The sequence below is a fragment of the Rhinolophus sinicus genome, chromosome 18 (genome assembly GCF_057876585.1).
Source record: "Rhinolophus sinicus isolate RSI-liver-muscle chromosome 18, RSI-T2T, whole genome shotgun sequence".
NCBI classification, from domain to species: domain Eukaryota; kingdom Metazoa; phylum Chordata; class Mammalia; order Chiroptera; family Rhinolophidae; genus Rhinolophus; species Rhinolophus sinicus.
The window spans coordinates 100,056,198-100,072,125 of record NC_142518.1 but is presented as its reverse complement, the minus strand read 5'-3'; the positions used below and the strand labels follow the sequence as shown (position 1 = coordinate 100,072,125).

The window sequence follows — 15,928 nt, the reverse complement described above, 5'->3', positions numbered from 1 at the left end:
GCTTCTGCCGTTTTCTCAGACTCCAGCTTAAAACGTTCGATATGCCAAAGTGCCATGTTTTGGGGTGGCATGTCCTGAGCCCCATCAAGAGCAGTGGAGATTTTTGGAGTTGTTGCAGTTATAAAATGAGGTTATTTCCTGCACTATTCATGAGACTGGGTCCGTATCACATTTCAAGTGTCAGCAAAATGTCATCTCCTTTTAGAGGCTTTTCCTGACCTTCCAATCTCAATTGGCTTCTTCTGTATTACTCTTGAATAGCATTCTGTCCTTTTGTTTTATGGCAGTGATCACAATCTATACCTACATATTTATGTCAATTGCTTACTGTCTGACTCTTCATTAGACTATAATTTCCATGTGAACAGGATCACACCTGCCTTGTTTACTGACGAATACCTGCAACTCAGCCTGGCACAAAGTAAACGCTCAAAGAATATTTATTTGTTGAGTGGGTGAAGGAAGAGTACATACTAAGAAAGAGGAGATTGAGAGAGAAAATTAGAGGGCATCAGGCAGAATCCTAAAGAACTCAAATGGTCAGTAAGGAGAAAAGGCACGGGAAGAGGAGACTGTGAAGGAACAGTCAGATATACGTAGGTAGGAGGAAAACCAGGAGAACACAGTCACAGAGAAGCATATGGAAGAGTGTCAAGAAGAGAATACTCAGTGGTGTGAAATGCTCTTGAAAGGTTGTATCAAGTAATGACTGAGAAGCCGTCATTAGAAATAATATGAAGGCTATGGATGATCTTAGTAAAAGCAATTTTAGTGTGATGGTGGACATAAAGATTGAATAGGGACTTCCCGTCAATATGCTGAACTGAGGTATTGCAGAAGCCCCTATCCTTCCATAGAAAACATAGAAATAGTGGATAAAATATTACCTTACGTCTTTGACAATACACAAGAAAATTCAAAAGCAAAAAAGAAAAATCTCCAGGATATGGAAACAAAACAGCCATGCAAAGCCAAAGCAAACTGCAACAGTTGAAGCTAAATGGCCATCAAGGATATCAGAGCTGAGTATAGACCCTGGGGCTTGAGTTGAAGCCACAGCCCTGACACAGAGCCCTGAATTTCCTGCGTAAAGATATGAGCCAGGAAGTCCTGTTCAGTTCATGATAAATCAGGACTCAAAGCCTAGGGATACAGAATATAGGTAGGGTGTCCATTCTGGGCCTATAGTGTAAGAAATTGGAACCTCACATTTGAATTTATACTAAAAACCTGGGAAATTCAAATAAAAAACTGACCTGAATCCAGTGAAACCCATAGAGGGCTGGCATAGAAAGAACCCATAACTATAGAGATAGATAACTCTGCTGTCCAGGGTTCACGTGGACCTAGAGAAAACCACTCTCCTGCTGAAGGGGAACCCACAGTCAAATTTACAGAGCAAGAAGAGAAATAAACCACTGCAGGGAGAGTCAGTGGTGACAATCAATAGGGTAATTCATGTTCGAGAAAAGTTGTATCATGAGGCAATATGAAAGAGACTTTAATATAAGTATCTTCAAAGTGTTTAATAGGATACAGGAAGGGTTAGAATCCATAAGGTATGAACAGCATATTGTGAAAAAGATAGCAGACATATTAGAAAAGATGAAACAAATTATAAAAAAATTATATGTATATATGTGTGTGTGAATATGTATGTATATATACATATATAATTTTAATATGTCATATAATATATATTAATATTATATAGTGTGTGTGTGTATCAATGAAATAAAACCAAATTCAACACTAGATTAAACCGAACTGGAGAGGAGATCACTGAAGCATCCAGATTCTACACAGAAAGATAAAAAGATGGAACTAAGACATAGAACTAAGGAGTCACGAAGGAGAGAATGGGCTCTCACATATAGCTAATAGAAGTTTCAGAAGAAGATTAGAGAGAGATTTAAGGAGAGGCAGTAGATGAAGAGTTGATAGCTAAATTACCAGGATTGAAGAAAAGCAATTAGAGGAATTCAGTGCATAGGAATATTTTTAATATGTTTTAAATATATTCAAATACCAACCAAATACTAGCTGTCTCTCTCCAAAACGATGCTGCAATCTATGTAGAGAAATTACTAGGAATACATACACAATATATGATATATGATATGATATGATATTAGTATAATAATAGAATATGTAACCAGAGTGAATGGTGAACGTGGAATAAGGAAGTAGAGATTGTTATTAAAGACAACTTTTTTTCAAGAATCTCGTCTATGAAGGGGAAGAAAGAGTGAACAGGTGCTGAATGAGCTTGTCTGACATATTATTTTATCCTATATGAATAGCAGAGTTAGCACAGCAACCTTCTGTGTACACTCACATGCAAACACATTCAGAGAGCTAGGAGTATAAAATAGCAGGGGACTCTGAAATTGAAGGATTCTCCAGTGCTGTTCCGTCCCTTGAAGGTACCTCAGCAGCCTGTTCTGTCATTTCAAATGTCACCAGTAGAGACACTCTTTTGTAGTAGAATATTGCCTCCATAAAATCCCTCTTCGAAGGAGCCAATTGGGTGTGGGGGTTGGGGGGGTGGGGGTTGTCATGGGGACTCCTAGTGCTCATTCACCCTGCACTGATGAGAATGTCTGATCAACTAGCTGTCTTAGTGGAAAGCAATGACCCAGGGATGGGATCTAGGAAAGGACAATTTTAATGAAGGAGAAGAATTAGGAAAACCAGGATCCAAAAGTCTTGTCTGGCACAACAGGTTCCTGTGGGACCTCATAAGGACAGTGGGCTTCTGGGCTGAGGTGCTGGCTTTACATCATGGCCTGAGGCCCACCTGGAGTGTGTGTGTATACACATACACACGCACACACACACTGCCGTTTTAGTTCTTATAGTGAAAGAGAGCGCTGTTTTTTCCTTTAGTAATTCTGTTAAATATATTTTTTTCAGACCATAGGGTACCAAGATTCTGACAGAGAAAGTAGGCGTTGGAATTTTAGGGGCAGCCAAAGGAATGCAGTAAGTAGGAGGATTTTTTAAATGTGTTTTCAACATATTGAAATACCAACCAAATCCTAGTTGCCCCTGTTCAATAGGAATATTGAAGTCTACACAGAGAAATGACTAGGATTATCTGGCTTGGACAGTCATTTCCCCATCGTCTTTAATTCATTTGTTAAAATTTTATCATCGGAATAAATTTTTTTAATATCTGCCCACATGCAAATGTCTGGTGTCCAAGCTCACCTCAGTTATTGCAGGAGGAGAATGCCTAGCTCACTGTAGCACACATTGCAGTCTAATTTTGATTTTGATTGACCTCTTTACAAAAGGATTACTTCTAGTAATCCTTCTGCTGGTGGCAGTTGTAAATCGAAAAACTACTCTGCGCTTGAACATCACTGTTGACAATATGTGCTGAACACGATCAGTGGGAAAGGGAAGACAATTGGTTGACAAGCAAGAAAAGAACAACTCACAAATGTCCATCGGAACATCCACATAGCACATTTTATTTCTCTTGATCTCCAGAGTGCTTCATGACCATACCTGGTATTTCACAGAAAAGTACATCCCAGAGAACGGAGTCTGTTGAACCGAGGCTTGAATTCAGGCTTTACTCAATTTCATTCCCAAACTTTCTATTAGGTTGGTGCAAAAGTAATTGCAGTTTAAAAGGTTAATAATTTCAAAAACCGCAGTTACCTTTGCACCAACCTAATAGCTCTTCCTCATCCTTTAAAGTTCATCTTGAGTGAGATTTTTCTTTTTTCTGAAGGAGATCCCAATTCCTCCCCTCCTGCCCACAGAGTTAGCTGTGTCTTCTTTTGGGCGCCGCCCCGCCCCACCCCAATACTTTGGACATCTGGTACCATTCTTACAGTGCTGATCACATTTGTGTTTTAGTTATCGCTTATCTTTCTCCTCCATTTGAGGCCAGGGACAGTCAATGGAGCAGCCGTAGAGCAGTTTTAAGAACATGGGATATGAAGTCAGAATGCATGGCTTTGCATCCTGGCTCCACCACTTCCTACCTGAATGAACTCGTTAACCTCTCTTTGCCTCAGCTTTTTCATCTGTAAAATGGAGATAATAAGCTCATAAGATGGTGTATGTATTAAATGAGTAAATAGGGATAATGTACTTAGACGAGTGCCTGAAATATAATTAGTGCTCAATAAATAGATTATATTAATAGCTCTTAGTACCTTTGCATCCTTCAGGGCATAGCTCAGTAGATACCAAATAGTTCTCAGTAAATCTTTGAATGAATGAATGAATGAATGAATGAATGAATGAATGAATGAATGAACGAACGAACGAACTAAGGAACAATTTGGCCCAGGGCAAATTTATTTAACTACTCTTGCCTCAGATCTCTTCTCTAAAATGAGATTGTTAATTGAGCATCAAGTCTCCTGTTAGGAAATCAGGTTCTAAAATTGCTTGAGGTCTTCAGTGGTTGCAGAAGTTACTACACAATTTCAGTCTGTTGATTATACTTTTAGCTGTTTGTCAGAAGGGAAATGTTAGAGCAAATAGGCTTCAGACCATGGAAGTGCATACACTGTGTGTAATATTTTTCTCTCTTTTGGCTGAACTTAAGCTTCCTGTAGCTGAAAGCAGATGACACAAAAAGCTTACTGTGGAAAGCCAGTTTTCCGTGTATGAGGAGAACTGAGAGAATTGGGAATGCTTGAACTTCTTGTCTATGCTATGTAGTGATGTAGATAAAGGCCAGGAAGTGCCTTTTGGGTTTCACAGCATTCTAAGGCTCCAGGTTACCTGAGTCAGACTAGGTCCTTGTGTCAAAGTACTCCCTGGGATTAGAAACCCAGAATGACAGGAGGCAGTGATTTATAATCATTTAATTTTAGTGAGAAACAGCGATGTTTCCTTTAAATATCACTCAAAGAAGTTATTAAAATTATATGAACTATGCTCATAACTAAACATAGGTCATATCTATTCTTGCTTGTTTCATAAATCACTTTTGTTAAGAAAAAGAAAGGAAAAGTGTAACTGAGTTCAAAATCATGCTATATTCTATCTTTTTCTGTTACTACCCAAGCCAAGAGATAGCCATGTCTAGGCACCATTGTTCAGCGACCCAAATTCCAGACCCAGTGCCTAAGAGGAAAAAGTTGTATTTAAAGGGCTGGCCTTGTACACGTAAATTGTATTGGCTGAGTATCCTTGGTTTAAATACTAGCACTGCCACCAGTGCACAAGCCAGGAAACCATGAATACATCACTTGGTCTTTCTAGACTTCACTTTCCTCACCTGTAAAATGGCAATAATGATAATACCTACCTTAGAGGTTATTGTAAAGATTAAAGAAAAATAGAGTTACAGCACTTAACAGGTTGCTTGTCCGATTATAACCACAGACTTTATTGAGTGTTTTCATCATTTGAAAGACCTGTTTTGGCCAGGAAAAAAAATCTAAACTAGAATGGAGAGTTTAAAAGCCATCTAGGTAAAAGGATAAAGAAGGATGTGGGGTGTGTGTGTGTGTGTGGGGGGGGGGGGGGCGCGCGCACGCGTGAGCATGCACGCACAATGGAAAATTACGCAGCAATAAAAAGGAATGAAATCTTGTCATTTGCGACAAACACAGATGGATCTAGAAGATATTATGGTATGCTAAGTGAAATAAGTCAGACAGAGAAAGACATGCCTTATGGTTTCACTTATACGTGGAATCTAAAAACAAAACAAAACCAAAACAGACTCGTAGAAACAAAAACCAAAGGGATGGTTACCAGAAGGGAGGGCTTGGGGGGTGGGTGACAGGGGAAAGGGAAGATAGTCAATGATATTGTGATAAGTTTGCACGGTGACAGATGACTACTAGAATTAGTGGGATGATCACATTATAAGGTATAAAAATGTCAAATCACTATATTGTACACCAGAAACTAATACAACCAATATAAGATTATATACCAACTATACTTAAATAAAACCATTTTTATAAAAAATCTAGGGCATCTGCACACTTCTCAGGTGGATCATGGACCTGTCCTTTGTCCCCTCCTAAGAGTCTGGAGGATACCATTTCCTCATTCAGCAGGTTCTCCTGCCCAAATCCTGGTCAGTGTCTGAAAAGAGATGTGTTAAGATTCTTAATCCTGAGGCAGCAGGCAAGTATTTTCCCATTACCTCTCTGCTCCTTTAAAAAATGGCAACTCTAGATAGGAAATTGATGGAATCAGTGCCACTGGCAAATAGGAAATCAATCCAGAGTTCCTTATGCTGGCAGCGAAGCCTGCCCCCATGTGCTAAGTAATAATGAACATTACATCATTTGCAAATGCTGCATTCCCTTCCTCAAATCCTGAGTTTAGGTCACCTTCCTCCAGAAATCCTATTTCTTGAAACAAGTTAGATCCAGAAAAATTACTGATTGTCTGCTTTTGTCTCAAATCCTCCATCATTTTCCCCCCTAGCTTTTCATTTAGATTACTTAGTTCACTGGGCAAGAAATGAAGCCAGTGTTACAGATATTTTGCCTCTGAGTCTTGTACATTTTTAGTCTGCCATAAATGTTTCATCATAGAAACACCTCATTTATGTTTGTTAGCCACCAGTCAGTTCATAAAATAGCAACTGTTTTTTCAAGATCTTCAAATATTATTGACTAAAACTGAACCAAACTCAGAGAAGCTGGTGCTTTTATTGGCTGTGGATGCTCCGTCACCAGTGAGGCAACCCATTTGGTTAAGGATCAGTTTATTGTATCTACAGTATTCCCACACATTGGACGAGAGAAACTTTCAAAAGTGGGTGTGACTGCCTTGACCCACATGCTTCAAATTCACCCAATATGACCTTCCAAAGTCAAAGGCACTAGCTATCTCCATGCCCCATAAGACAGGACCTTAAGTTTTCTCAGTAAAAGTGTGGCTTCCCCTCTCCCTGTGACCACTTCTTGGTTGCTGGTCATGGGTAATATAAATGTTACATACTAGTATAGTTTTTATGACAGAATGAGAGCCTTAAGGGGAATCAACTCACATACCTATCAAGGTAGATATGGTTTCTGTTCTATTCATAAAAGCTTCTATTGGAGAATCAGCAATCATGATATTTAACAATCCTTACTGAAAAGAATGTTTTCTTTGTACAAAACTTAAATCTCCACATATTGGGGCTTAGGCTCATTTCCTTGTGTTCTTTCCTTATGATCAAGAGAGAAACCTCGACCCCAGCAATCCAATATTTCTCTCCAGGTTTTCTTGATTAAACGACCAAGCAGGTAATCAGAGGCCTTGAACTCTTGATGTTGCAGCTGCTATGGCTAATTAAATGGCAAAGAACTGAATTCATAGATATGATTAATACCATCAGGGTGCTTTATGGTTTTAATGTTCATAAATTATGAGTGAACAATAAATTTTTATGTAGGTTATAGGATTTTTCTTCTTAAAGGATCAGAATTAATCAGTGTGCTCCAAATTGATTTTAAATATAAACCAGAGGTGGCTATAGTAAATTCTATAGCTTAAGTTTTTGAGAATGATCTCAGAGAGGGTACATAATGAAAATCAAGCCACCATCCTAGTGTTATACAAACCTAGGGTTCTTTGGCTTTTCATCTTGAATGCAAATCAAGAGAGCTAATCAATTTTTTTTAATGGTTGTGGAGACCTTTGTTTCTGAAGCACAATTCCCCCAAATGATCTGACTAGGAGACACTCATTCCCAACTAATAAACGTGTCAGGTTCTGTTACAGAATACGGTAGTCACTCTTTCTGTCCCTGGAATTTCAGTGTGACATTGACAAGATTCCATTAAATTGCATTTTTCTTTCTGCTTGAAGTGGCAAGAATCTTTCTTAATGGTTTTTCTCTAATCTCCTCATTTGTATTTCTATCCAGTTGTTTCTCTGGGCTTTGGACATAATTAAATAGGCCACAAAAGGTGGTACTTGCTGCCCAGTGTCTTAAATATCCGTCCCCTCTGCTGTCCTACCCAGTTAATGGTGAGATCTCCCAGTGTTACTTGACTTTGCACTTGAACCTGCCTCCCTTTCCTCCCTTTGAGCTTATCATCAGTCCTTGACCTGCTAACTGGTCATTCAGATATTTTGATGGACGGTCAGTGAAGATGGAGAGCAATCTGGCAAGTGGCTCCATTTATGTTTATCTTTCACAACGGAAAGGTGTTTGAAATCTCTTATTTTCAGACTTTCAGAAAGGCAGCCAATTCCTGCTCAAAAAGTATGGAGGCTGCTCTTGATTAGGCTGTCTGAATTCTCTCAGTTTTACTCATCACAGTCACATCTGTTTGGGTTTCTGTCTCTCCTGGAGATGCCTCTTGAGAGCAGGTCCCCTCAGCTTCTTTACAGCTCATCTGAGGCTGCCAAAAGAGATTGGCAGAGAGCGATCAGCATTCTGTGCTCTGATAACTCACATAACTCTCTCTGCAAAGAATGCTAAGACCTGGTTCTCGAGCGAACCACAAGGAATGGAGCCAAAGAGACTTCTTTGTTTCTCTTTGGAATTCAATTTAGAGTTTAGGTCTGGTGAAGTGGGAGGGAAAACGGGAGAGCAGAAGTATGAAGAGGGGGAAGGTAAAGAGGTCAGAGAGGAACAGGGGCATATACACAAAAGTCATAGCCCCCCAGAGCCAAAAAGACTTTAAGGAACATTTCATCCAGAGCTTTTTCAGCATTTTGTTTTTAATAGTGGAATGTTTTATTTATTTTTTTTTTTTCATAAGAAATCATACAACGAACCCCAGTATGTAAAATAGATGAAAGCAGGGATGCTATGGTAGAACCATGGGTGAGTGAACTTACATCCCCTCCATGTACTCTTGGTGCTCTGTAGAATACAATTTGAAAGCCATTAATCACATCTACAAGATTACTTTGAAGAGGGGAAAACTAAAGCCCCAATAGGAGAAATGACATGACTAAGGTCACACAACCAGTTCATCACAGGGACAGGATTAAAATACATGCATTCTGCCACCCAGGCTAGAACTCTTAGTAGACTGAATTGGAGAAAGGAGCTACGGATGCTTCCTTCTTGAACACGGATCAAGGAGAGCTTGGTGGACAGTGCAGTGGGGGCAGGAGGTCTGGGAGAAGCAAAGGAGAGTGGTCCCATCCAGCATGGAGGAGTTGGGAGCCCTGGGGTTAAGCAGAGGGAATTCAAACACTACAAATATGGAGGAGACCCAAGAAGTTCCATAGCAAGGGTACAGTGTCAACTGGGAAGCACAGAGCAAGGCAGGAGAAAAAACACTTTGGAAATAAGTATCAATGGAAAGTTCTTTCTTCTTCTTCCCACTAAAATGCCATAGTCCTGGTCTGGGGTGGCAGTAACACACAAAGGAAAGGCAAAATATGCTTCTCTAGAGTGGGCGGCAGTTCCTTCTTTCATACGCTTTCCAACAATGACCGGGATTTTGGCACAGTTCTCTGAGGATTTGAGAGTTATATTCACACTCTGCTCTGAATTTGAAAGTCCCTAAGAAATACACACAAGAGTTAGGAAAGGATCAAAATATCTGCTTAATTAATGGTTACGCTAATTGCACAATATGATTTGGAACCAAAATCAAAATGGCTTCCCTCCACTTTTCCCCTAGGTGACCCCCCCTTCTCTAGTCACAGGCCTCTGTGAGTTCTCTTAGTGAAGGAGAGAGGAGCATACATGTGGTCTGTAGGCAGACAGAACATAGAGAGTTAAAGGCCCCTATCTCCATTCTCACCAATCATGGGTCATTTCTTGTCCATGGAGACAAAATAATAAAGGGGGGGAGGATATAAAAAGGCAGAAGTACATTTTATGGGCTGATGGGAACATGTGGCATGGAGAGATTCTGGCTCCCCTATACACCCTTATTATTCAAGATTATAAAATTCAAATGTCTGAGAGAAGTTAGAGCAAGAAACGTATCTATAAACACCCATAGAATCATCTACTTAAAGCTTTGGCCCACTGGTTCCATGAGTTCATGGCGTAGGGGTTAATAACAGTTGGCGTATTTATGTTTGTGTTTGCAACTTTATCATGATGTGTCTCCCCTCCCCCCATATATTCCTGAAGTTTTTTTCCATGTCTGTTTATCTCCAATACCCACCTCAGAGTGGCCTGTACCAGTAATTCTCCAGGTATCCTGAAAGTACCTTATGAATGGTGTTTGCACAAGCCAACAGTTGAGTGTTTTGGTGGAGAGTGGAGATAAAAGTGTGGGAAAACCCTCCTCATTTTCTCAGTTCCATTTCCTCATCCTCATTCTTCCCAAGTTCTAGCCTTTGTCTGAACCAGAACTTCGTCCTTCTTTAGCTTTTTCATGCCTGCTTTGGTTCAGGGTCCCAAGAGAGAAATAAGAGGGAAGAAAAGAAAGGCCCTTGGGGTTGGTGCACCTCAGAAGGTAGAAAGATGCAGAGAGTGAACAGGAGCATCTTAACTGTCTCTCCCACATCCCAAATATTTGGCCCTGGTCAGCGCTTCTTCTGACCCCTTTGGTGAGATTATTTCCCTTCATGTTACTTGGAATTTAAATCACATACATTCTGAGCCAGGAAACATCCTCCTACCCTTGAGAATCAATATAAACCAGTCATTCATCAATTATTTTCAATAAACGTATTGAGCATAAACTCTGACAGGAACTATGCCAGGAGATGGCAATATGGTGGTGGCCGAAACCCAGTCCTGAGTTTCAAGGTATTCAAAGTCCAGTGGGAGCAGACTAGGACATTTCCCCCACAAATTAAAGTCTGAAGAAGTGGATACTTGAATTGACTTGTCCTTCTGCCTTGTTCTCCCTTTTCTTTGGGAAAGCCAAAAGCACAAAGATGTAGACTAACCCGCAGGGAACCTCAGACCATTTGGCATCTCTCTCCTGTAACTGTCCACTTCACCTCTGCAGCCTTCACCCCAGCTGGACTTTGCATGCACAAAATAGTGTTTCTGATGGGGCAAGAGACATTCAAGACTGGGGAAAAGTGGAAGGGGAGGGGAGAGAAGCAGTTCCTTAGTGGAGCCCTGGAAATCTACAGAAGCATCAGGTGATTCAGCTCTGATGGGCTAAGAAGCCTGAGTTTCCTAGTTGGGAGATCAGGCAAGAAAAGAAGGGCTGGAGTCTGGACATTTGGTTTTGCATCTACATCTATTCTGAAAAGATCTGGAAGAGGGAGGAGTCCAGTAAAGATAATGTAGTGGCAGCTCCAAGATAGAGCAGCCGTACCCCCAAAAGGGGGCATCCTTTTTGGCATCAGAAATCAAGTAAAAAAGGAAAATAGTCGTGTCTGTTTGAAGGTAGGAGTGTGGATGGACCATTCTCTATTGCATTCTTGACCTCAAAATTCCTTCTTCTCCTAGAGATTAAAATATAGAACAGGGAAGGGACAACTTGTGAACGGAGTGAGGCGAGGGAAAAGCCAGGCTTGATTCCTGAATTGGACGGAGAGAGGCTGCCTGAGCTTGAGGAGCAGGGAAAAAAAGAAAGAAGTTAGGAGACTGGAGATGGGTTAGGGCTTAAATAAGGAGGTTGGGCTCTGCATTTCCCCAAGACTGCTTATGGTGCACGACTCCAGCTCTTTGCTTGGATCCCAAACCCCGAACGTAATGATGAGGGGGCGTAGAGGAAATACGTGGTTCGGACCGCACAAATTGAAATGGCCCGAAATGAAAAGTCAGCAAAAACCACTGGGTGGCAGCGCGGTGTGCGGGCGCAGCTCTGCAGTGCCTGATGCTGCGGCTGCGGCTGCTGCCGCGGGGGCTGAACCCGTCAGGGAGCCCCGGCCTCTCTCCGGAATGGCTACAAGTGTTGCCAGAAGACATAACTCAGTGGGGTTATTGGGGGGGTGGGGTGTTGTGAGTCGGAGCCTGGGGCAGATGGCTGGGGAACTTCCCAGGGCCCCCAGCGGGGACAGAACCTGGCCAGCTGAGAGTCATACACTAAGGAAACTCGCCACCCTGCCATCCCCCATCTTCAGGCACCACCCCACCCCACCCACTCTCGCTCCTCCAATGCAACTACCTCATCCCGGTGCCTCCTCCATCACTGTTTGCTCCCGAAGCTCCTTTCAGGGAGAGGAGGGGAGAAGGATTTGGTGATGGGGCAGGGCCTAAGCCCCTACAGGTGTTAGCTCCAGCGGCCCTCCGGGGACTTGGGGGGTGGGCGGGTGGAGGCGGCCCGCGGCCCGGAGCCCGCGGGCTGGGCTCTGGGAGGGAGGGGCCGCCGAGGGAGGGGGCCTCGCGGAGACTGTCGCGCTCTACCGGAGGGTGCCTGCGGCGACGGAATTCCTGTGCTGAGACCGTGCCGCGCCCAGAGCAGCAGCAGCAGCAGCAGCAGCAGCAGCAGCAACAGCAACAGCCGCTGCGAAGATGCTAGGCCATTACCTGTTTGATCCCCGTCGGAAATCTGGCACGGGCCAACTTTTCCTGATTGTCAGGCCAGGAAGTTGCAAGGACTAGTCGGAGGCTCGGAGGGGCCAGGGTGAGGGCGCGCTCCCCCGCGCGCTACCCCCTCCCCCCTCCTCCCCGCCGCCCGCGCTCCCGGCCTCTCTCCCGCCCGCGCTTTCCCTCCGCCCGCCTCCATCCTTCTGCCCCCTCCGCGAGGCACAGGGCGGGGGGGTGCAGCCAAACTCCGACCCGAGCCGTTTGGACTTGCACAGTGTCCTCGGGGCGCAGGGGCCGAGCGCACGCAGTCGCGCAGCTCTGCCTCCGCCCGCCAGTCTTGCCCGCGATCCCGGCCCGGGTCTGTGGCGTCGGCTTGGACCCAGGTAGCTCGCAGCCCGCGCGGGAGCCCGACCACCGCCGGAGGAGCCGGGACGGCATGCTGAGCCCCCTCCTCGGCTGAAGCCCGAGCGCGGAGAAGCCCCGGCGAGCGCAGGCTAAGGAGCCGAAGGCAGCGAAGGCGCGAGACAGAGCGGGCGAGCGACGGAGAAGCGGGCGGAGGAGACGAAGCCAAAGAGGGGCAGCAAAAGAAGTGGTGGTGGTGGGCGTCGTGGCTATGGCGGCGGCTATCGCCAGCTCGCTGATCCGTCAGAAGAGACAAGCCCGCGAGCGCGAGAAATCCAACGCCTGCAAGTGTGTCAGCAGCCCCAGCAAAGGCAAGACCAGCTGCGACAAAAACAAGTTAAACGTCTTTTCCCGGGTCAAACTCTTCGGCTCCAAGAAGAGGCGCAGAAGGAGACCAGGTCGGAAGGGGCCCCTGGCTGCTTTTGTTTTGTTTGCTTGTTTCATACTTTACGAGTGCAGAGGGGCTGGAGGGCGCGGAGGGGCCAGAGGGCATGTAGGTAAGCGCAGGTGAGTTTGTCGGCGGCCCATCATGTGTGGATGTGGCCACCGAGCCGGTGTGCGTGCGTGGGAAGCGATTGCTTTCTCACCTCCTTCGTAATGGTACCTGGCTTGCTGCATTGCTACTGCCATGGGACAGGCGCAGAGCCTGGGGGCAAACCCTGCCCAGGTGGCGCGCCCTCAGCTTCAGGCGTGCCACATGTGTGCATGAACCCCAGCTCAGGCCAGGCGCGACTCATACATGGCTATCGTGTGTGTGTGTGTGTGTGTGTGTGTGTGTGTGTGTGTGTGTGTGTGTGTGAAATTGCAGGCTTGGAACTGGGCAGACACCACTGCCACCCCAGGAAAACATGGGGAATCCTTCCCTTGTCTTTATCGCCTTAAGTCTAACCCTTCCCCTCCAGTGTCCGTGGGATTCTGCTATCTAGGCACTCTGTTTCTTTGATCACTTTTAAGCTTGATCGGGACAGACCTGACTTGTGCAGCTTTAAATATTTGCTGGAGAGGGGAGAGTGGATTCCTAGAACCTTGTGGCAAAGAGCTTAGTGATGTGGTTAGAATAGTAAAACTGTGGTGACTTGCTACTAAAATGCAGGTTTGTAGAGACAATTTAAACTCATAGCCAGAGCGTGAGTCCTTTTGAACCTATTCAGCGATCAGAGTAGCGTGATGTTCTGGTGTCAGGGGATATTCACACAGCTCTAAGTGTCAGGTTGTGTAGAGGTAAAGCTTCAGGCGAACATGGAGCTTACTTGGCCATTCTTAACCACATAACTCCTTTATGCTCTTTTCTTACTTTTAACTATGTAAATACTGCGGATTTTCAGACCTATTCATCAATCTGTTATTTTTGAATTTATGTATTCTGCACACTGTAATGGAAATGAAGACATACATTTTCTGTTGACTCGAAGTTTTTTAAGGCATTGGCTGTAAATTAGGCTTTTTTGGAAAAGGCTTAAGCAGTTGCAAAGCATGATTGTGTGGCCCGAATAATCACATAAATATTATTTCAGTACAGGTGTCTGTATTGGGTATAAGGAAATTTTCGATAACATGGCTGTTACTTTATTATTCTGTGGTGATTCATATTTGAAAATCATTTTAATTGAGACCACGTATGTTGGATAATCATGTTTCTGATAATAAATTTGAAAATAAGTATGAATAATTTTCTTTCTACCAGCAAAAACCCTGGTCTTTTTGCACCCATTTTCCCTAAGGATAATAAATATGATAGGGTATGATAATGGTTGTTTTATTCTCCTCCACTCCTCCTTTTTTTGTATCACCGCTCAATTTTCTAAATATAAGTTCTTTGAAGGGGTTGCAGGTTATTTATGCGTTTCAACCTTCTTAGAATGGAGGGGACTATTTTTCAAATTGCATTAATTCTGGGGGAAATTTTTGCTAGTGTATTTTTGGTCCCTGTTTGGTAAACCACTCTAAATTATATTTGCATTCTTTCTTTTCCTTGCACATGAAAAGTGGCACATTGTTAAAAGGCAGGATGTGCCATTTGCCAACCCATTCCGACTGCTCAATTAGAGTACCAGTCTGTAAATCAAAGGAAAAGCTATCAGCAACTGTAGCTGGGCTCAGAAGCTTTAGAGCTTTACCAATGTTACAAGGTAGAAATCAAATGTTTCTTCAGTTTGGAGATTTAGTTTGAAACGAAGTTTGTTTGTTTCCTTTCAGTCAGAGGACTGTTTAAAAGTGTGTCTTGATCTTTTCCACTAAAAGTTGTAAATGAAATTACAATTTTGAATTCTGAGTCTTTTCAACTTCCTATGCACAACTTAACAATTGATTCAAACCATTGTTCTCTTTACAGAGCCTCAACTTAAGGGTATAGTTACCAAACTATACAGCCGACAAGGTTACCACTTGCAGCTGCAGGCAGATGGAACCATTGATGGCACAAAAGACGAGGACAGCACTTACAGTAAGTGACTGCAAAATAAATAGTGTATCCCAGCATGTTGTTGACATTGTGTTTTCTTTCTTTATTTTTTTAAAATAAACAACCCTTGCTAAATCCTGAAGTGAATGCGAAATATAGTCAACCCTGTATAATCCTGTTTATGCAGTTCTACCTAAAGGTGGTTGAACATGAAAATATCTAAAATTGTGAACTATAGCAAATAATGTTGACACCATCTGAAGAATAATCCAAATGTCATCTCCATGGTAATCTGGATAGAATTATGGCTGTCCTTTGGATTTTATTACTTTTTCCCATAGAAAATTTACTTACCCACATACTGATCCTGAAATAGCACGGTATCTCTACTTGTAAGAACCAGTCCCATCCCAAGAGAAAGGAGTGTTTTTATGTCATGAGAATTCATCATTACAAGCTTTCACTTCTGCTCCCCCTTCCACATACACTGAAAACTCTGAGACTAATTTGGATTGTAATGTTGAGATACCTCCACAGGTGGGTAAAGAGATTTCTTTTAGTGCTTTATTTTTAACTATGGGTTAAGACCAAATTGGAGACCATAAATGGAGAACCTAAAAAGGAAACACATCAAAAATACAATTTTATATCTAACTATTGAAATAAGGCAATTCCAAGATGTTATATAACCTTTTACATATGCTTTATTTATTTGGAGTAATAAAAACACAAACTCACAAATAGTGAGTGGTAATAATTGGGGTTTTCTTGCAATTTCCAATTTCTGG

At 42.9% G+C, this 15,928-nt stretch overlaps 1 protein-coding gene across 8 annotated transcripts in view; it reads left to right on the top strand.

The window, feature by feature from the left end:
* Positions 1-15,928, top strand: part of FGF13 (fibroblast growth factor 13) — a 515,410-nt gene that overhangs the window by 431,705 nt on the left and 67,777 nt on the right. For 7 of the 8 annotated variants that reach the window (XM_019750480.3, XM_019750478.3, XM_088794799.1 and 4 more), the window contains one exon: positions 15,072-15,182. In XM_019750480.3, coding sequence (XP_019606039.1) covers positions 15,072-15,182 — 111 coding nt within the window. Of the gene's footprint in view, positions 1-11,997; positions 13,138-15,071; positions 15,183-15,928 lie in introns of those variants that run through there. The other variant, XM_019750481.3, reaches the window with a different exon arrangement.